General features: G+C 41.9%; 1 protein-coding gene across 14 annotated transcripts in view; it reads left to right on the top strand.

The window, feature by feature from the left end:
• Positions 1-22,576, top strand: part of HELB (DNA helicase B) — a 67,240-nt gene that overhangs the window by 13,346 nt on the left and 31,318 nt on the right. For 9 of the 14 annotated variants that reach the window (XR_007919494.3, XR_016216868.1, XR_016216867.1 and 6 more), the window contains 4 exons: positions 9,101-9,270; positions 13,697-14,575; positions 20,510-20,687; positions 22,038-22,179. Coding sequence is in view for 10 of the 14 variants with exons in the window: in XM_089308638.1 (XP_089164764.1) it covers positions 9,101-9,270; positions 13,697-14,575; positions 20,510-20,687; positions 22,038-22,179 (1,369 nt within the window). In the remaining 4 variants the exon portion in view is untranslated. Of the gene's footprint in view, positions 1-9,100; positions 9,275-13,696; positions 14,576-15,205; positions 15,666-20,509; positions 20,688-22,037; positions 22,180-22,576 lie in introns of those variants that run through there. The other 5 variants (XM_089308634.1, XM_089308635.1, XM_089308636.1 and 2 more) reach the window with 4 other exon arrangements.

Below are 22,576 nucleotides of genomic sequence, written 5' to 3' on the forward strand. Positions count from 1 at the left end.
CCTATTAGTTCTCCATACCAGAGTGGCTGGTGGCTGGGCATGGACATAAGCTGGCACAATTGTTACACATGTCCAAAATAGTGCACGCTGTATTGACTTGTTACAGAACGCCATTGTAAAGTGATTGGAGAAAAAGAAACATGTCCGTTCCATCTTTTTTTTTCCCCTCTACTTTGGCATTTACAATATCCCTCACGGGGCTCCAAGCCAGGTTCCCTCTAGGCCATTCCTGCAGCTTTATCATCAGTGGCTTGGGCGGCTGCGGTCTGGTCTCACCTCACTTTCCAACACCAGTACTTAGGGTATTGGCTGCTGGAGTCCTGAGTTGTGGGTGTCCACGCCCTCCTCGTAGGTACACCATGTCCCTCTGCCATTTTCTCCCTAACTCTTCCCTGAGATTGCAGTCTCTCTCCTTTTTTTAAACTATCTTCTCCTAGACTACAGCAGTAAGCTCCCTCCCTACTCCACCATCTTGGAATTCCCCCTACTCCTGCATTCTTTCCCAGGTTTCCAAGGTCTAACACAGCCACCTGAAAGACTGGTCCCAGGAATTCACCTCCCCCTGCTGCCCCCTACCCCCCCCCCCCAATCTCTGAAGCCTTCCTAAAATATAAAAAGGCCCAGCCCATAGGATTGGGTCCTTCTGCATGTGTTCCATCAATGTGCACAACAGCAGTTGGTCACCCACTTCTATGAATTTACTTTCTCTGATTAAATTCAGTGTGTCTGTTAATTCGCATTCTGCCTCCTCTCTATTCTGTGCCTCTTTTCCTAACATTTTTGGTGCACTGCATGAGGAAGGGAGTGAAGAATCCAACTTTTGGCCAGGGCCCTTTGCTAGATCTCATTGCTGCACACAACATCATATCTCGTTCTCAACTCATCGGATTGGTAAGAGAGGTCTCTGTCACCTCAGGTGTGCTAGAGCAATGCTCATGATGGATTCATCCCCCCTTTGAGGGCCTGGGACATTTGATAAGGCCAGTTCATCCCCCCTTTGTAGCGCCTGGGGTGTTTGGTTGGTTTCCCTTGTTTAGAACCGGGACATTAATCTAAGCTTGGCAGTTCAACCTCTCTCCTCTTAGGAGGACTCAGAACTTTCATTCTCAGTGAGAATTCCCAGGGAATGCCATGTGAAAAGGACCCCCTTCAGGCCATATTTTGCCTAATCCACGAGTTCCAGTTTCTTGCATTTCATCCAAACTCCCCTTTGCTGCCTCTTTTTTTTTTTAATTTTTTTTAATTATTATTTTTTTTTATTGACAGAGTTACAGTGAGAGAGAGAGACAGAAAGGTCTTCCTTCCGTTGGTTCACCCCCCCCCAATTGGGTGCTACGGCTGGAACTCTGCTGATCTAAAGCCAGGAGCCAGATGCTTCCTCCTGGTCTCCCACATGGGTGCAGTGGCCCAAGGACTTGGGCCATCCTCCACTGCACTCCCGGGCCACAGCAGAGAGCTGGACTGGAAGAGGAGCAGCCGGGACTAGAACTGGCGCCCATATGGGATGTCAGCCCTACAGGTGGAGGATTAACCAACTGAGCCACGGCACTGGCCCCTGGCTTGCCTCTTAAAAAGCTTGCGCAAACTAGGCCTAAAGAGAGAGAAAAAATGGAAGCAATTAATTAAGCTCTGTACAAATTTGGCCTCAATATGAATTAGACAATGGCTCAAAATGACAAGAATTCAGCACTTTTGATCTCCAAATTCTCTGCGACCTTAATATTTTTTCACAGAGAAATGGCAAATGGTCAGAGGTCTCTTATGTTCAAGCTTTCTTCCTCAGTCAGGGTCAGTTTTCCTCACTCCAAGTTCTCATAGAGGAAGAAGGCTTGGATCCTTCTCTCAAACTTTCTACCTCCCCAACCCTCCCTCCCTTCACCTGAGAAACCGGTATCTCGGGTACAGGCCTAGTCTAGTTGCTCACTCACCCTTATCTCTTTCTCCCCCCTCCTCCTCTTCCACCCCATCAGTGGCAGCAGGGTCAGTTACCACCATTCTGCCCTCTTCTTCCCCACATTCTCTTCACCTAGTTTTCCCCAAGTAGGAAAAAACCCACTATATGCCTTCTGCCCCATCACCATTCCCTTCCCCATTCCCTCCCTCATCTCATCAGTTCTGTAACCCTGATCCTGCCAGTGATCCCCTGTCCTATCCCCCATTCCAAGGAGTTCTGGAGCCTCAACTTCCAGACTCCTCTCTGACCCTAATCCTCCCTCAGATCCCACCCTGCCTCCTCCCACCACCCTAACCCTCCCACCCTGTCTCCTCCCACTACCCTACCCCCTCCCTCCTCGCCTCTTCCCCGACCCTATCTCCTCCCCACATGCAATATCAAACCCTGCAACCCAAACCCTTCCTTTCCTGGAGAGAGGTGGCTGGGGTGGAAGATCTGGTTAGGGTCTCTGCCCTTCTCTCTATCAGACCTTAGCCAGATTGAGCAATGTCTAGGCTCATTCTCAGAGAATCCCTCCAAATATCGTAAGGGATCACTCTACCTGACTCAGTCCTATAGCTTAACTTGGAATGATCTGTATAGTTCTGTCCTCTACCCTAACTCCATAGGAATTGGAACATATCTGGTGTGCTGCTGAGCAGCATGCAGATGAGATGCAGCACCAGGCCCCAGGCAGACACCCAGCTCGAGCCGTCCCCAGAGCCAATCCTAACCCAGATTGGGTTTACCAACCTGGGGACCCCGGACTTTAGGTCCAAGACCACATGATCTCATGCCTGCTGGTGGCTCTAGATAAGAATAGCCACAAACAGGTTAATTATGAGAAGATCCAAGAGGTTTCTCAGGAACCCAGTGAAAACCCTGCTCTGCTTATTTCCCACCTTACAGAGGCAATGACAAAATATATTAACACTTCTGGGCAATTGGCCTCAATTCCCTAGAAGGACAGCTATTTTTAGATTCCCATTTTATGTCCCAGTGAACTCCAGATATCCATCACAAACTCCAAAAATTACTAGATGGTCCACAAACCCTCCAGAAAGACCTCATAGATGCAGCTTTTCATGTTTTTAACAATGAAGATGAGGAATTAATGATTCAGAAGGAAATAGATAGAAAACTAAAGTCTCAGATGCTTGCCTTGGTAATCCACCAAAACCCTAATCACAAGCCAAGTCCCACCCCTCATGGGCTGTGGCAATGCTGGGCACTAGTCCAAGGCCTGCTCCAACTCAAAGCCCACCTTAATTCAAGGCTCTAGCCCCCCTAGGAGCTGTATTAAGTGTGACAGTACTGGACATTGGGCCAGGAGCTGCCCTAACCTGAGGCCTCCCCCTGCCTTGTATCCCAAGTGCAGACAGTGGGGTCACTGGAAGATGGGCTGCCCCCAGGTTGGGAGACCCTTCTTTATGGAACAGCCTTCTGCTCAAACCCCTCCAGCACTGGACATCTCGTCTCTGTTAAATCTAACAGAATAAGGAAGCCCAGGTGCTGTAGCCTGTGTTGCAGATGAGTCCAGGGACACGAGGGTGATTTGGACAGTGTTTGGCAAGCGAGTTTCTTTCTTGGTGGACACTGGGGCTAGTTTATCTGTTTTAAATGAATATTGCAGTCCACTCCTTCCTTCCTCAGTCCCTGTTGTTGGCATGAACAGCCTAATCAAAATGCCTGATAAGACCCCTCCTTTACATGGCTCCTTTGGAGATGTTACTCTCCTGCATTTCTTTCTTGTCCTTCCTAACTGCCCCACCCCCCTCTTAGGCAGGGACCTTCTCCACTGCTCGGGGGCATCTATCTCCATTTCCACCAGGGATAAAACATAAACCTTTATACTTCATATGATGGACTTTCCTCTCTCCACCTATCCACCCAGCCTTCCTCCCTTCCCTTGGTTAATCCTGTAGTGTGGGATACCTCCCACACGGTAATCGCCACCCACTATACCCCTATTCGCATCTCTCTAAAAGACCCTTCAAAAACTATTGCTGTTCCCCAATATCTTTTAAGCCCAGAAGGCCATAGAGGTCTAAAACCTATTATAGACCACCCCCTCTGAGCTAACATACTCATTCCCACATCAGCAGGGAGTAGCCAGAGAGAAATTGGCACCCCTTCTCCTTATCTGTACGCAGAGTCAGCATTGATGGAACAAAGACATAAGCCTCAGTCATTCTTGCTCATTGCCCCAAAGATAGATGAACAATGGAATTTATTCCTTGTCCTTGGATCTCAGTTGAGTCTCATACCCTATTGTCTTCATACCCCACCCGCACATTCTTTCCCAGGTTTCCAAGGCCCAACACAGCCACCTGAAAGACCAGTTCCAGGAATTCACCTCCACCTACTCCCACACCCATCTTGAGCCCTCCTAAAATATAAAAAGGCCCCTGGGATCGGGGCCATCTGCCACGTGTTCCATCAGTGTGCACACTGGCCATTGGTCACCCACCTCTATGAACTTATTTTCTCTGAATAAATTTATTCTGGCTGTAAATTCTTACATTGTCTCTTCTCTATTCTGCACCTCTTTTTCTAACATTTTTGGTGCCCCTTGTGAGGAGGCACCTATCTGCAACTCTCTTCCTAACAGAACCGTCCCTGCATTCCAGGGATAAATTCCATTTGGTGAGGGTGGATGATCTTTCTGATGTGTTGTTGGATTCAATTAGCTAATATTTTATGGAGGATTTTTGCATCTGTGTTCATCAGGGATATTGGTCTATGATTCCCTTTCTCTGTTTCATCTTTTCTAGGTTTGGGTATTAAGGTGATGCAGGCTTAGTAGAAGGAGTTTGGGAAGAGTCTTTCCTTTTCAATTGTTTTGAGCAGCTTGGGAAGAATTGGAATTAGTTCTTTTTTAAATGTCTGATAGAATTCAGCAGTGAAACCATCTGGTCCTGGGGTTTTCTTTATTGGGGGTGTCTTTATTACTGATTCAGTCTCTGTCTTGATTATTGGTCTGCTTAGACTTTCTATATTTTCATGACCTAATTTTGGTAGAGTGTATCTTTCTAGTAATATAGGTTTCCTAGTTTGTTGGCATACAGCTCTTTGTAATAATTTCTGATTCTGTTTATTTCTGTTGTAACATTCCCTTTTTCATCTCTGATTTTATTGATTAGGGTGTTTTCCTTCTTTTTGGTTAGTTGCACTGATGGTGTATGAATTTTGTTTATTTGTTCAAAAATACAACTTTTCATTTCACTTATTTTTTTGTATTTTTTTTGTTTGTTTCATTTATTTCTTCTCTAATTTTAATTGTTTCTTCCTACTAGTTTTGGGTTTGGTTTGTCGTTGATATTCTAGGTCCTTGAAATCCTTATTTGGTACCTTTCCAATTTCATCATGTAGGCACCAATTGTGATAAATGTCCCTCTTAACACTGCTCTTGCTTTCTTGCTTTATCCACAAAGTCTTGATAAAATGTATTGTTATCTTCATTTGTTTCCAGAGATTTTTTGATTTCTCATTCAGTAGCATGTTGTTCAGTCTGCACATGTTTACATATGTTCTAGAGATTGAGTTGTTGATTTCTTTTTTTTTTTTTTTTGGACAGGCAGAGTTAGACAGTGAAAGAGAGACAGAAAGAAAGGTCTTCCTTCCATTGGTTCACTCCCCAAATGGGTGCTATGGCCGGCACACTGCACTGATCCAAATCCAGGAGCCAGGTGCTTCCTCCTGGTCTCCCATGTGGGTGCAGGGCCCAAGCATTTGGGCCTTCCTCCACTGCCTTCCCGGGCCACAGCAGAGAGCTGGACTAGAAGAGGAGCAACTGGGACAGAATCCGGCACCCCAACTGGGACTAGAACTCGGGGTGCCAGTGCCGCAGGCAGAGGATTAGCCTAGTGAGCCGCAGCACCAGCTAAATTGTTGATTTCTAACTTTATTCCATTGTGGTCTGAGAAGACACACATTTTGTAATGATTTTGATTTTTTTTTTAATTGCTGAGACTTGTTTTGTGGTCTAGCATATGGTCCATCCTAGAGAGTGTTCCATGCACTGATGAGAAGAATGTGTATTCTGCCACTCTAGGGAGAAAGGTTCTGTAGATATCCATGAGGTCTGTTTGCTCTATGGTATTGATTAACTCTGTTGTTTCCTTGCTGATTTTTCTGTCTGGTTGCTCTGTCCATTGCTGAATGTAGGGTATTGAGGTCCTCCATTAGTATTGTGTTGGAGTCTGCCTATTAACATTTTTTTTAAGTATCCAGGTACCCTGTATAGGTGCGTGTACATTTATTATGGTCACATCTTCCTGTTGGGTTGATCCCTTAATCATTACATAGTGCCCTTCTCTGTCTCTTTTAACAGTTGTTATGTTAGTCTATTTTGTCTGATGTTATGATGGCTACATCAGCTCTTTTTTGGTTTCTGTTAGCATGGACTATCTTTTTCTATTCTTTCACTGTCAGTTTTGTGTGCATCTTTGTTAGTGAGATGTGCTTATTGTAGGCAGCAAATAGATGGGTTTTCTTTTTTAACGCATTCAGGCAGTCTGTATCTTTTAACTGGAGAATTAATACCATTTACATTCAAGGTGACTTGATTATTGATGACTTGGCCCTGCCATTTTTCCATAAATATACCTGTTGTTTACATTGGATTTCTTTTGTATTTCTACTGGTGGATTTTCTGCCTTCTCATTCTTTTGTAACGATGGCTGTCTTTCTGTGTGTAGCACATCCTTAAGCATTTTCTGCGGGGCTGGATGAGTGTTGACAAATTATTTCTGTTTGTTATGGAAGATCTTTGTTTCACCTTCATTCATAAATGAGATCTTTGCAGGGTACAGTATTCTGGGTTGACAGTTTTTTTCTTTTAAGACTTGGACTATATCTTGCCATTCCCTCCTGACCTCTGTAGGGTTTCTAATGAGAAGTCAGCTGTGAGACTAATTGGAGGTCCTCTGAAAGTAATCTGGCATTTCTCTCATGCACATATTAGAATCTTTTCTTTATATTTTACTGACTACAATGTATCATGGTGAAGATCTTTTCTGGTCATATCTGTTAGGAGTTCTATGTGCTTCTTCTACTTGAACATCCCTTTCTTTCTGCAAATTGGGGATGTTTTCTGTAATTATTTCACTAAATAGGCTTCCTATTCCCTTCATTCTTTTCGTTCCTGCAGGAATTCCTAAGGCCCATATGTTGGGCCATTTGGTAGTATCCCATAGATTTACAACACTGTTTTTTTCTATTTTGTTCTTCTTCTTCTTTTTTTTTTTTTTTTTTGGTCTGACTGTAAGATTTCCAAAAACTCTACTTGAATATCCCTTTCTTTTTCCAAATTGGGGAAGTTTTCTGTAATTGTTTCACTAAATAGTTGTTCTAGTCTGTTCTCTCTTCCCACACTTTCAGGAACTCTGAGACCTGTATCTTGGGTCATTTGATAGTATCCTATAAATTTCCAACACTGCGTGTAAAGTCAGTTTTCTATTCTTTTTTTTTTTTTTTTTCCTGGCCTGGCTGTAAGATTTCCAAATATTTGTCTTCTAGTTCAGATATTCTTTCTTCTGCCTCGCCAAGTCTGCTGTTAAGGTTTTCTAATGCATTTTTTATTTGATTTATTTTTCATTTCTAATATTTTATTTTGATTTCTCTTTAAATCTCAATTTCATGGGAAAATTTTCATTCATGCCATGTATGGTTTTCTTTCATTTGTGAATTTGCTTCTGATTGCTTTTCACTAGACCCATGATTAATTTTTTGAATTCTGCTTCCAGCATTTCTTCCGTCTCTTTATCTTTGCATTATAGTATTGAAATGTGTTCATTTAGTGGCTTCATGGTGTTTTCCTTATTCCTAGTTCTTGAGTTTTTGCATTTGTTTTTAGGCATTTGTGGAGTTGATTTTTGTTTTTCACCGATGATGACTTTTGTCTTTGAGCTATCCCTCTGTGGCTTAGTAGAATGTCTTCTCTTTCAGTGAATACCAAGCGGTACATAGTGGGTGTGACTGGGGAACTCTGGTCAGTCCTCCAAGGTGGGGCGAGTATCCAGGGTAGCACCCAGGTTGGGCATGGTGGATCTTAGTGCCTGGGTGTTAGCCTCCCCTGTGTTCTGTGCCACCATATGAACCACACAAATGATCTGTGCAGTGTTCCCCCTGCAGTGACTTGCTCTAGGCAACCAAAGAGCTCTGAGTGTTGGAGCCACACCTGGTGATTGCACAGAGATCTAGCTATATCCTGCATCTTCTCATGTAACCACTGAGTCCCCATGGTCTTAGCACATGAGGCTCCCACATCACTGGGGTCAGAGATTTCTCTCTGCCCTACCCTCCTCTCCATCAACAGAGAGACAGATGTTCCCTAGACAGCTGCTCCTAGATGTCTTGATCCTGGGAGGCTGTGGGTGCCTCTTCATCCTAAGTGGTTCCCTAGCCACCTTGCAGCCAAGCTCCAAGTCAGTCGGGACTGCAGATTTTTCCCTCTGCTGGATCACACACATAGGCAAGAGCTACTGGCTGAATGTTTCCCTCTTCCTGCCATTGCCACCAATACTGCCGAAAATATGGTGTCCTGTTTCAACCAGTTTCTGTGTGCATGCACAAAGTCTTCCACAGCTCCCACCCAAACCCAAAATGGCTCCTGTCCATTCTTGGCTGGGCAGCAGGCCCGGTTGTGGGGAAGTTAGGGTGAGATAAGCATGCCTCCTCTGTATCCACTGCATCTGCTGGCAACCACTAGCAACTGCTAGCCCCCAGTGCTCCACACTCTCCCTCCCGCTGCATCACCATGGGTCGCGGAAGTCCGATCTTGCCTCCATCTCCAAGCTGCTGCCTGCTCTGGCGCTCAGCTCCTGCAGTTGTGCTTGTGTTTGTGTTGCATGTCCACACCCTCCACAGAGGTCCACGGCATTCATCTTCCTCTTGTAGGATTTCTAGTGCAGTTTTCTCTCCAATTCTCCGGGGAGTGAACTTCCTACTTTTTTTTTAACTGTTTATCCATAGCCTAGTGCAGTATGTCATTTCCTAAACTGCCATCTTGGGTTCCCTCCCATGATCAGCTTTTTTGCTGGTTCTAATAGATTTGTTTCTCTTTGGATTTCTTGAAATGGTTGTCCTAAGTGGGAAAATCTTATAATCATTCAGTCTGTGTGCTCATTTGTATGTTTTAATTTGTTCTTTTCTAATATTTTGTAGATCACTTTATATATGTAACGACAGCTTTGCAGTTTCCAAAAATAATGGAATTCCTTCCAGTTCTCCTGCCTCGTCATTTTAAACAGCTCATAAGCTCACGTTCTGACGAAGTGTTGGCTAAGATAGAAGGTATTTTAGGTACACATCCGTGGAAGCTTGGATTTAGTAAAGTAAGTAAGTAAATGCTCAACATCTAGTAACCTTGCATAAAGCAAACTTTTGAAATTAGACAATTTTTCATTTCCTTTAGAGGAAAAATTATTATGTAGACTTCAGTGTTTTATTTTTCTTTGTGTGTTACAATTAAATACAAACTTCTGTGCTTATAGTTCTTATGCAAGTATGAAGTCAATAAATTTATAAGTAAGAACTGAAACAACAAAATGGATGACAAATTATCACTATTAATTTAATTATATAATTTGACAAGTATTTTTCTGTAATGAAATCTTCATTTGTAACAAGATTATAGATATTAAGTTATGTTTGGCCAGTCCCTCCCTTCTCTGCAATGCACTTTTCTATTTTCCAGTATGAACTGTTGAAAGCTTTCATTATTTATATGATATAGTCATAGAATCATCTGATTTTTATTTGTATAATAATAGCATTTATAAATGAATTTACTTTTTTGTTTATTATGTGTCTAAGAGTACAGAAATACAACTCTGAGATTCCAATGCTGAAATCAAATATGGTACTTAAATCTTGATAATACTTTGTTATAAGGTGATTTTCCAAATGAGAATGCATTTAAGAAATTCTGAGTTAATTCTTAGACATTCAAGAATGTTTGCTGACCCCTCCTCCCCGGTTTGAGAATTATTGTAATAATTAATTTGTTCCTTCTGTAAAGTGACTATAAATTCAGTGTGCTTTGAAAGATATCATACTAGAATATCAGATTAGTATAAATACTTATTCAGTAGAAAATTAATATGCCTAATAGAGAAGGGAGGTGGAGCAATGAGCTGTAGGGGGCAGATAATAATACTCCCTCATTTTCTTTTAAAAATATTTTAAAATCTAATGTTCTTTCTAACTAGAAGATACTAAGAGAACTTTAGAGAGCTAAAAAAGTTAGCCTGTCCACATTTCAGGAATTCATTATATCAATTGTTATTAAAAATATGCATTGTGTGAGACCCATGCATTTCAGCAAGCATCTTGAGGCCCTACTGGTGTAGAGCAGGATGTGATCAGGCCCTCTCATGGGCTCGCTGAGCTCAGCATCTTCCAGGTGAGGAGTGGACCTCACATTTTTCTTTCTGGTTAGTTGAATTTGAGATCATGTCAATAAAGATCCTAGAGCCAGCCTTCTTCCCTTCCTCTTTCTCTCCCTTCTTGTCTGTCTCCTGTTTTTAAAATTTCTGTGTATTTTTCATGTCTTTGTTTATTTGAGAAGCAGACAGAGGTCCTGTTTCCTGGTTCATTCCCCAAATGCCTGCAATGGCCAGGCTGAGCCAGGGATGAAAGTGGGAGCAGGGAATACAATTCAGGTCTTCTATGTTGGTGGCATGAATGCAAGTACTTGAGTGAGAACCTGTGAACTTGTGTCTGAAGATGGAGGAGTCCCATATTCTCCTCCTAGTGTGATCATTAAGTGATACTGCTTCCCATGCTAGCAAGAAAATAGAGGTTCACTCTGATGACATTCAACTGAGAGGTTCCAAACTTAGGGACACTGGGTGAGCATAAGGTAGGGATTGTCTTGTGGCTCAAAGAGTTTTTGCTAGGGAATAGGCTCCTCCTTATCCGCATGTCAGTGTGTGGAAGTCTTGTCTTCTATATAGTCACTATTCTGAGGGAAAAATTAGTTATGCACTGTATAATGAATTTTATTCAGAAGTGGACTGCATATACCGTGGTGGCCCCATGTGATGATACTGCTTGTTGACAGCAAAACTGTGTAAGTGTATTCTAATGTTTGTACAGTGATGGGCTCATCTTAATAGTACACTTTTCAGAATATATCCCTGTCATTAAGTGGTGCCTGACTACGGGGGAGTTTCAACCTGGTTGCAATGTTCTGGCCTAAAATAAGAAAAGGGGGCTTCAGGTCTCCCTATTTAGCAGGTGAACCACTCTCCAGGTATTATATTAATTTGTCTGGGTGGCTGTAATAAATACCACATGCTAAATGCCTTCCAAAACAGAAATTTATTGCCTCATGTTTCTGCAGGCTACAAATCTGAGACCAATGTGTGGGTAGGGCTGGCTTCTGTTGAGGCTTCTCTCCTTGACTGTAAATGATTGTCTTCTCTCTGTGTCTTCAGGTGGTCTTCCTTTTGTACTTCACTATGTCCTAACCTCTTCTTATGAGGATGCTAGTTGTACTGGATAAAGGCCCACTCTAGGGACCTTGTTAGTAAGGTTATGATCTCATCTAACCTTAATTACCTCTTTAGAAACTGTAGTTAACAAATATTGTCATATTCGAGGTACTGATGTTTAGCATTTCAACATACAAATTTTGAGGGGATTCAATTCAGACGTACATGGTATAGAGGGCTCAGAAATATGTCTCCATGAAGTAAAAATGGAACTGGTAAATGACCTCTGAGAGGATCATGGCTGGGGGAGTTCTGTGTCTGTTCTGTAGCATTTGGACACTAAAAAGCTAAACAAGCCAGGAAGACAGGCAGACATTAACTTCGTAGTGCATACCAAGTTCTGCACAAAAAAAGTCACATTGTTCATTATGTCACTTGGCTATGTATCCTGTTTATATAAGCATAATAAGCACCTGTCTAGCCACAATTGAATAGCAAAATATATACTATATCTTTTTTTAAAAGATGGGTGGAAGAGAAATGTGTGGACGTGATAAGTAAAGATCTTCCATAGGGAGAGACTTTTCCATAGTTCAGAAGATACTAAAGATTTAAATTAAAAAAATTGAAGTGTAGGCCGGTGCCGCGGCTCACTAGGCTAATCCTCCACCTTGCGGCGCCGGCACCCCGGGTTCTAGTCCCGGTTGGGGTGCCGGATTCTGTCCTGGTCGCTCCTCTTCCAGGCCAGCTCTCTGCTGTGGCCAGGGAGTGCAGTGGAGGATGGCCCAAGTCCTTGGGCCCTGCACCCCATGGGAGACCAGGATAAGTGCCTGGCTCCTGCCATCGGATCAGCGCAGTGCGCTGGCCGCAGTGCACTGGCCGCGTCAGCCATTGGAGGGTAAACCAACGGCAAAGGAAGACCTTTCTCTCTGTCTCTCTCTCACCGTCCACTCTGCCTGTCAAAAAAAAAAAAAAAAAATTGAAGCGTAAATAATATTTTGATATGAGATGAATTATGAAAGATGTAACTGAAGTGTTGGAGATGGTGCCTTTAGAAAAGCTAGAAAAGGATAAAGCATGGAATTTCTATTTTTTGTGGTAAGCCTTATAGCATTATCTGCTATCTCCCTTTTTATTTATTTATTTTTTTTGAGAGAGAGGCAGACAGAGACAAACAGAGCAAGACTCCCATCCCTTGAATGCCAACAGCAGCTGGCGCTGGGCTAGGCTAATGCCGTGAGCTAGGAACCCAATCCACATGTCATATGTGAGTGGTAGGGACCCAACCACTGAAGTCATCACCTATCTCATCTCAGGGTCTGCATTAGCAGGAAGCTAGAATCTGGAGTGGAGTTGGTATTCAAATCCAGGTACTTCAGTGCAGGATGTGGTCTTCCCAACTAGTGTCTTAACTGCTAGGCCAAATGCCCACCTGTTATTTGACCATTAACACTAATTGTGACAGCAGTGTCATGTGATACTTGGGATGATGGCATCCTGTATTAGAGCACCAGTTTGATTCTTTTTTTTTTTTTTTTTTTTTTTGACAGGCAGAGTGGACAGTGAGAGAGAGAGACAGAGAGAAAGGTCTTCCTTTGTTCCTTTGCTGTTGGTGCAGCCTCCAATGGCCGCCGCGGCCGGCGCACTGCGGCGGGCGCACCGCGCTGATCCGATGGCAGGAGCCAGGTACTTCTCCTGGTCTCCCTTGGGGTGCAGGGCCCAGGTACTTGGGCCATCCTCCACTGCACTCCCTGGCCACAGCAGAGAGCTGGCCTAGAAGAGGGGCAACCGAGACAGAATCTGGCGCCCCGACCAGGACTAGAACCCGGTGTGCTGGCGCCGCAAGGCGGAGGATTAGCCTAGTGAACCGCGGCACCGGCCTCAGTTTGTTTCTAGTCCTCAACTGCTTCACTTCTAATCCAGCTCCCTGCTAATGTACCTGAGAAAGCAGTGGAAAGCAGTAGAAGATGGCCCAAGTACTTGGGCACCTGCCACCAATGTTGGAGACCAAAATGGAGTTCTTTGCTCCTGGCTTCGGCTTGTTCCATCCTTGGCAGTTGTGGATATTTGAGGAGTGTATGAGTAAATGGAGCATCTTTTTTTCTGTATGTCTCCCTCTCTCTGTATGTCACTTTGGCATCACAGTGCCATCAGTTAAAAATTTAGAAATGTGTTAAGTATATAGTTGCCTCCCCCCTCCTTTAGTTGGAATACTTATCTTGTGGAACTTAAGATTGTCATCAAATAAGGTAGCTTTAACTGTTCTAATATCCATCAACATTTATAAGTTTTGTAAATCAACTTGAATTTAATTTTTTTAAAGGTAACCTACAGAGAATTGAGACTTCTGCAATGTGAGGCAAGTTGGACGGCGTTTTGTCAATGTAAGCCTCTTCTCCAGTTGATGACTGATTTGGAGAAGAATGCATTGATAATATATTCTAAGCTGAAGCAGATATGTCGAGAACATGGGCACACATGTGTTGAAGAAGCTGACTTGACTTTGGAATTGTCAGAGCACATGTCTTTCCATGATGTTTGGCAGTCTCTGAAGTTTTTGAAGGATATTCATGTGGTGACCTATGAGAAGGGCTGTGTCTTTCTTTATGACCTTTACCAGGCCGAAAGGGGCATTGCCTCTTCAGTGTGTGACCTGATGGAGAGACCCCCGTGGCATTTACGTGTTGATGTCAAGAAGGTGCTTGCGTCTATTCAGAACACGAAGTCTGAGGATTCAGGCAGTGAAGATGCAGTGAACGAAAGCAAACCTGATGACACAAGACTAGAAAGTTCTGTGGATGTGCTCGATACACAGGACAGTGAGGACCGTATTGGGAATAATGGTGAAGATGAAACTAATGCAGACATAAGGGACATGCGTCTGGATCAGGATCAGGTGGCTGCTTTGGAAATGATTTGCTCCAAAGCTGTGACAGTCATAAGTGGGAAAGGTGGCTGTGGGAAGACCACAATTGTCAGCCGTCTTTTTAAGTATATAGAGCAGTTGGAAGAAAGAGAAATAAAAAATGCTTGTGAAGATTTTGAGCAAGATCAGGATGTCCCAGAAGAGTGGATTACGTTTACTAAGGAAAGTCAGCGAGAGGCAGACAAGGCTATAGAAGTTTTGCTCACAGCACCTACAGGAAAAGCAACTGGCTTACTCAGACAGAAAACTGGTCTTCCTGCTTATACCCTGTATCAGGTAAAAACCTTTGACGTTTTGTCTGTAGATAAAACACTTCTCTTGAAAACAAACTTACCTCTTACTTGCATAATCAGTATCCTCCTTGTCCAGTTTTGTTTTCTGAGGTTTCAGTTGTTGCAGTTAACTGAGGTCTGAAAATTTTACATGGAAAATTCTAGAAACAAGCATTTCATAAGTTTTAAATTGCCTGCTGTTCTGAGTAGCATTATGAAATCTTGTGCTGTCCCATCCTGCCCAGGATAAGAAATTATCCCTTTTCCCTATATGTTCATGCAGTATATGCTTACCACCTGTTGGTCATTTATAGCCATCGGGGTTGTTAGATTGGCTGTCATGCAGTGCCAGTATAGAGGGCCAGAGAAATCACCATCTGTGACTTCAGCATCCACTAGGGATCGTGGAATGTATTCCTCAAGGAAAAGGGAAGATGATGGTATCCATTGAATAGCTCCTGGGCTATTGCCTGTGGTAGCTGATCATTTAGACCAGCACTATTCAAAACTGCCCATCTGTAATCTGTTCTTGGTTTGCAGTGAGAAATGAATTAGTGCCAGCAATCAAATCAGTGCATTGCTTCCTTCACTGAAAAAAAAAATTTTAATTTTTGTTATTTTTTTTATTTGACAGAGTCAGAGAGAGAGAGAGAGAGAGACAGAAAGATCTTCCTTCCGTTGGTTCACCCCCTAAATGGCCGCTACGGCTGAAACTACACCGATCCGAAGCCAGGAGCCAGGTGCTTCTTCCTGGTCTCCCATGCGGGTGCAGGCACCCAAGCACTTGGGCCACCCTCCACTGCCCTCCCAGGCCACAGCAGAGAGCTGGAGTGGAAGAGGAGCGACTGGGACTAGAACCCAGTGTCCATATGGGATGCCGGCGCCGCAGGCAGAGGATTAACCTAGTGAACCACAGTGCCAGCCCTGAGAAAATCTTACTGCAAAAGGAATGTCAAGTGTACTAAAGTGTGTGTTTAATGATATAGTTAGTTTAGATCCTGCCAGAGACCAGCTCCAGCCAGTCCAGAGGCCCCAAGGAGTGAGGGGTGTTGGCGCTCAAAGAGATGAGAGACACACTCACAGCAAGGCTGATGGTATGGCTCTGGCTCTCGAGCACCAGACTTTATTTTTATATCATAAGTCACATAATGATTCTTTTTTCTCACAATAACAAGTTTTTTGTCCACTTTCATCTAGTTACAATTTCTTTGATTTTCAAGGGCGTATTCAGAGCATGGGTTACAGTCACAGGTGTGAGACAATGATTTTCAAAGGCATGTTCTGAGCATGGGTTACTATCAAAGACAGGTGTGAGATAATGGGCTGCCCACACAAGCCAAGGCTTGGAGTGCTGTTGAGCTATGGAGAAATTGGCTACCCAAGCTAGAATAGTACCTTCCTAATCCAATCTTTACTAGAAGCCCCAAGTTCAAAGCAGGCCCTTTTAAAAATGTATCCCCTCTTTGCAGTTCTTTCTGTAACTTTAATTTCTTTATTGTACTTTTTAAAGGTTCACTTAGATCTATTCTACAGTTTTGATATCCTAACTATTGTTGTATTTGTAGCATATATTGAATAAAAGCTTTAATAACATTTATCTTTGTTTAGTGGGAAGTATATACCAAGGAGCCTATTAATTCTTTTCCACAAATAGCTCAACCTTGCGTAAAGCATTAACACCTTCTCCTACACTAACATTCTGCTTGATTAAAATTCTACAAGGCAATGGACATTTTGAGGATTTTGAAACTAAGCGCTCTTCCCTAAAATTAGGAATACAGCAATCATTAGCGGGTCCGCCAGGAAGCTCTGGCTTTCTTTTGCAGAGTGTAGTTCCCAAAAAACCTAAAACCACCAAGAGGACTGCAGCTGTCCTTCTTCTGAGACCTTGTCAGCCAGCTGAAGTTGCCTTGGCCTCGCCAAGATCCTCACACAGTAGATATTTTCCGTGGAAACTGGTGGCGCATGTACCGTAGTCCATAGACCATATTTTGCATAGCACTGGAGATGGAGGAAGAAGTTTTTTTAAAAACTTTTTTAAAGATTTATTTACTTGAAAGAGAGAGAGATCTTCCATTCTCTGGTTCATCTCCAGATGGTCTCAATGGCCAGGCTGAAGCCAGGAGCCAGGACCTTCTTCTAGGTCTCCCATTTGAGTTACAGAGGCCCAAGCACTTGGTGGTGGAATAAGGACATAGGCCTCAGCCATTTTAGTTCCTTGCCTGAAACTAAATCAAATTCCCCTATGGATTCTTTTATTCCTGCATTCTTTCAAGAGACAAGTTTAGTCCCATGGCCTGTACTCTTCCCCACCCCATCCTCTGCATTGTTTTCCAAGTTTGAAAGCCTGCAAAAACCCTATACAACCTAGCCCAGCTCCCCACACTGCCCTCCCCACCAGACCCTTAGGCCACCCTAAGGTATAAAAGACCCAGCCTGCTGGAAGGCTGTGCTGTCTGCCACATGTTCACTCTGTGTACATGCCAGCAGTTGGGTCATTGTTGTGGATTTATTTTCCCTTGAATAAATTAATTTTGGTTATGAGTTTGTATCCTGTCTCCTCTCTGTTTTGCTTGCCTTTTCCTTACACTTGGGCCATGCTCTGCTGCTTTTCTCAGGCCATTAGTAGGGAGCTGAATTGGAAGTAGAATAGCTGGGACTCAAACCTGTGTCCACATGGGATGCTAGTGTCAGAGGCAGCAGCTTTACTGCCATGCCACAGAGCCAGCCCCATGTTTTTTATTCTTTTTAGAATGAAACTCCATGAGAGTGAGGACTTGGGTCATCTGGTGTAGTTCTTCATGTCCTCCATCTACAATAGTGACTGGCAAATTATAATTATATGGTGAAAATTTCAGATCAGTTAATATCCTTGAAAAAATAGTCTTGGCTATAATTAACAGTTGTGGAGTTTAAATTTGTAAATTTAAACTATCTATCCCTGGCCTACCATTTTGGACATAGAGAACTGTCAGAAAATTTCTAGGAAGATAGTAATTGAATTGGACTCTAAAGAATGTGGAGGCTCAGGTTAGGAGAAGGACATTTGATTTAGGGGAAAGGCCTCTCCAAAGGCATTGAATAAAATGATCATAGCTGTGTGGAGAGGGTTTAGGGATGATTGGCATTGCAGAATTAACTTGGTTTATACAGGGATTTTGAACTTCAAAGTTAGTGTTTTGATATTGTGTCATTAAATCTTTGATTAAGTGAAGTGGGATTATCGACACTTTTACAGGAGAAACATTTGAAATTTGAGCTCTTTAAACAACTGACCTAAGGGCTAGACCTAGGATTTAGTTTTTAAAGATTTATTTAATTGAAAAGTAGAATGACTGAGAGGGGGAAAGAGAGAGAGAGAGAGAGAATCTACCATCCACTGGTTCACTGCCCAATGGCCATAATGGCTGGGGCTGGGCCAGGTGGAAGCCATGATTCTGGAACTCCATCTGGGTCACACACATGGGTGGCAGGAGCCCAAGTACTTTGGTTGTCTTCCTCTGCTTTCCAAGGCACACTAGCAGGAAGCTGGTTCAAAAGCAGAGCAGTCTCAACTTGAACTGATGCTCTGACATGGGAGTCTCAAGCTGCAACATAATCCACTGTGTCACAACCCTGGCCTCCAACTAGGATTTGAATTGAGATCCTGACCCCCAGCTTGTTGCTCTTGCCACAGTGCTTGCTGCACTTTCATCATTTGTTGTGGATTTTTTGGCACCTAACAGGGAAACTTGATTTTGGTTTAGTAGGGAGCCTTCTAGGTTTCTAAACAAAAGAATGAAGTAAAAACCATTTCAAGGAAGATTACATAGAGCTGTAGAGCCACTGACTATCTCAAAATTTATTTTGCTTGTTACCTTTATTTATCCATGAATGAATGGGAACCTAGAGAAGTTCAGTGTAGCTCATGGGTGAGAGAGTCTTCTGATCAGTTTAATGCCTTTTTACCCTGTCCCTTCATGTCTGGTTAGTCTGAAGGGGGAAACCACAAGGGGAGGGGTATGGAGGGGCCATCACTAAGTTTCCTCTAACATGTCAATACTGACCATTTGGTTATATCTTAGTATCTGCTGGGATACTGGGGTATAAATGTTCAAAGAACATTTCTGAAGCCCAATTTGGTTCAGGAGAGAATTTAAGAGTTCAAGAAGAGCATTGGAGAGAGATTTTTGCTACTTGCTTCTCTTACTTGGACTAGGGTTGCAAGATGTAGCAGATACAAATATAAATACTATTTTAGCTTAGTTATGCACCAGATATTGCAGTCCATATTAAGTAATTTAATGTGCATCTGAAGTTCAAATGTGATTGAAGAGCCTGTATGCATTCCCATCTTGAGTTAATGTGTAGGAGAACCTGACTAAAAGGCTATTGGAGTGATTGAGGTGCTCATAGATGGGGCCTTTATTAAGCTGGTAGCACTAGAAAAACTGGAAATTTTCAATCAGGCATTTCTAAGATAACTGATTAAATGTATTATATAAACAAAAGGATCGGGTAATTCCAAATGTTCTATTTAAGACAAGACCACTGAGAGAATGGGAGGTTTTGTTGAAGGGAATTGATACATTTGGGTGGGAAATATGATGGCTTTACTTAATTAGCTTTACTTATTTGGGTTTTTCAACTAGTTTTAGTAGAAAAAGGTAAGATAAAGTAATACCAACCATTTAAAAAATCTGTATATATATATATGTCCCCACTATGACATAGAAGCATTTCTGCAGTGATGCACATGCAAATGTTTACTATTCTCTAGTTGAAGTTTTACAACTAATTCTTTTCTTCATCTAAATTTAAAAAATAACAAATTGTATTATCTCCGTAATGAAGAGTTGTGTTGTTATTTTGGTGTGATTTTTATTTGTTTTAAAATTTTGTTTGAGAGAGACAGAGACAGAGGAAGAAAGATATATACACAAACACAGAGAGCTCCCATTTGCTGGTTCACTCCCCAAATGCCTACAAAAGGTAAGGCTGGGCCAGGCCAAAGCGAGAACTAGGACTCAGTCTGGGTCTTCCATGTGAGTGAGAGCAACCCAACAACTTGAGCCATCCCCTGTTGTCTTCAGGGTGCACATTAGCAGTATGCTGGAATTGGGAGCTTTCAGGACTTGAACTCTAGCACACTGATATTAGATGCAGGCACAACCACTTCTGGTGGTGATTTTTCAGATGTTGAGGAGGCAAGGAAGTTTAGAACATTTGAAAGAAAAGTAGTATTTTTCCCAGTTAGGTTGAGGAAACTTTTATTTCCTAAATGGAGCCACATAGCTGGGAAAAGGGTTTGGAATATGTCAGAAGGCCAAGAGAATGTTTGTTTGGAAACAGTAAAGCATAGGGAGCTTTCTCTGGTCAAGAATGTTGAGAGGAACTGGTGCTGTGGCATAGCCAGTTAAGCCCCTGTCTGCAGTGCTGGCTTCCCATCTGGGTGCCAGTTTGAGTCCTGGTTGCTCCATTTCCCATCCAGCTCCCTGCTAATGTCCCTAGGAAAGCAATGAAAGATGGCCCAAGTACTTGTACCCACATGGGAGTCTCCGATCAAGCTCCTGTCTCCTGGCTTTGGTCTGGACCAGCCCTAGCTGTTGCTGTCATTTGGGGGAATGAACCAGGAAATGGAAGCCTTTTCTCTCTGGCTCTGCCTTTCAAATAAATAAATCTTTAAAAAAAATAAGAGAAGTGTTGAGATTTTTGTAGTGGAACAGTGTTGTGCATGAAGCTTATTAAATTAAGCACATTTCCATTGGAAAGCAGTGTTTTGAACTGTTTATTTAATCTGTCTCTTCTCTGTATTCATCTTTGTTCTCTGTTTCTTTAGCTTTTTTCCCCCTATTTTTTTCTCTCTCCTCCCCTTGATCCCCCATTTACAAGTTTTGTATTAAAATTTGTTGTTGAAATTTTTTAACCTGACTTTATAAATGTCATACCTTGCTTATAGGTCAATTATAGCTTCTATTTATGGGACAAAAAGATTGTGTCCAAGAATGAGCCTTGGAAATTTTCTTCTGTTAGAGTTCTTGTTGTGGATGAAGGGAGTTTGGTATCTGTAGGAATCTTCAAATCAGTTTTGAAATTATTGTGTGAGCACTCCAAACTTGCTAAGCTTATAATCCTTGGTAAGTGAAAATATTGTTGTAATTCTGATGTTTAGTTCACAGCACTGCGGATAATAGATTGTTTATTCCATTTCACGGTATCATTTCTAAAGGTGGAAAACCATTTCTAAGAGACTTTGTGGAGGCTACAGTAACTTGAGTACAGTCACTTTCCTAATCCTTGTGGATGGTTCTTGGTTTGCAACAGGATTTCAGCATGCTAGGATGTGGGTAGTATCATCTTGGAAAGGTCAGTGCTAATCAGCAAAAGGCTATTCAAAGAGTGTTACTGTCAGAGACAGAGTAAATCAGGATGTAGATCATTTAGGAATAGTAAAATGTCTAAATTATGGACCACTTAGAAATAATTTTGTGATTCTAAACCAGTAACTCAAATTAGTTGTTACCTGCCTCTGAAGTCCTTCAAATTTTGTTGAGATTCAGGTAGGTTCTATTGGGTTGTAGTCTATAGATGATTAGATGTAATAGAGAAAAAATAAAATTGAGTGAAATTTTATATTTATATATATACATATATATTACTTTCTACATCTTTGAGAGGACATTTTATAAGCAGTTGATTATATTAATGGCTTAAACATTCTCCTCGTTTTTACCCCCACGGATTTATCTTATCTCTGTTTGCATTTTTGTTTATTTCAAGCAAAATTTAAAAAAAAATTGGTTTTCATTTTATTTGAACAAGAGAGACAAAGATCATTCATCTGCTGGTTCACTCCCCAAATTTCTGCAGCAGCCAGGGCCAGCCTATGCTGAAGTCAGGAGCTAGGACGTCAGTCTCAGTTTCCCATGTGCATGGCATGGAGCCATCTCCTGCTGCCTCTCAGAGTACACGTTGAAAGCAGAACTAGAACTTGTACCCAGGCACTCTGATATGGGATGAGTATGTCCAAAGTAGAAAATTAACAACTGCTAAATGATATCTGAAGAAAAAAATTTTAATGGAGCAAAGCATTGTGATTAGATTACCAGAATTTGTTACCAAATACATTTAATTAGTTTTATATTTGAAAAATTTATTTTATGTATTTGATGCTATAAATTCTTCCATGTTCAATAAGTATTGAACCAGATTGAATATGTGGCCAAATGTTAGCTAAGACCTTTTTTAAAATATATTGTCTAAAATATATCCCCCTGCATAGTATGCCTGTGGAGAAGGGTATAAAAACAGTTCAGTTCAGATTTTGTTACTTCATTGTGCTATTGCTATCCACCCCCCTCCGGAAACCTTTTATTTAAGGTATGCAAACTTCATGCACTTTATAAATACAACTTTAGCAACATAGTGATAGTGATTCTTCCACTGTACCCACGCTTCCACCCCCATTCCTATCTTTTTCCTTTCAGGTGATATTAGACAATTACCCAGTATTGAACCTGGTAACTTGCTGAAAGATCTTTTTGAGACTCTTAAGTCAAGACATTGTGCTATTGAGCTAAAAACAAACCACAGAGCAGAATCTCAGCTAATTGTGGATAATGCTACAAGGTAAATTGTAACTAAAATTTACATTCCTCTCTATTGTATTAGAAATAAAAGTAAGAAAATATTGTATTAGCTTTTAAATTAGAATTTTTATTATATCTTTTATTAAACACATTCTGTCCTTAAAGTATATACCTTTGCCCATGGCTAGAAGAACAAAATTAATATTTTTATGCCTGGCTAAGCATATAGTATTATTGAAAGTTAAGAATGGATGCATTTTCCTAACTTAAAAAGCTCATGCAATCAGCCTTTTGTATCAACAGGTTCTGCATCAACCTCAGGTTGAAAATATTTAAAAAAAAATTATGTCTGTGTTGAACATTGTAGACATTTTTTTCTTGCCATCATTCCCTAAGCAATATAGTATAACAACTATTCACTAAGCTTATATATTGTA

The sequence above is a fragment of the Oryctolagus cuniculus genome, chromosome 11 (assembly GCF_051225735.1).
Source record: "Oryctolagus cuniculus isolate XC-2025 breed Fujian yellow rabbit chromosome 11, ASM5122573v1, whole genome shotgun sequence".
Classification (NCBI taxonomy): Eukaryota; Metazoa; Chordata; class Mammalia; order Lagomorpha; family Leporidae; genus Oryctolagus; species Oryctolagus cuniculus.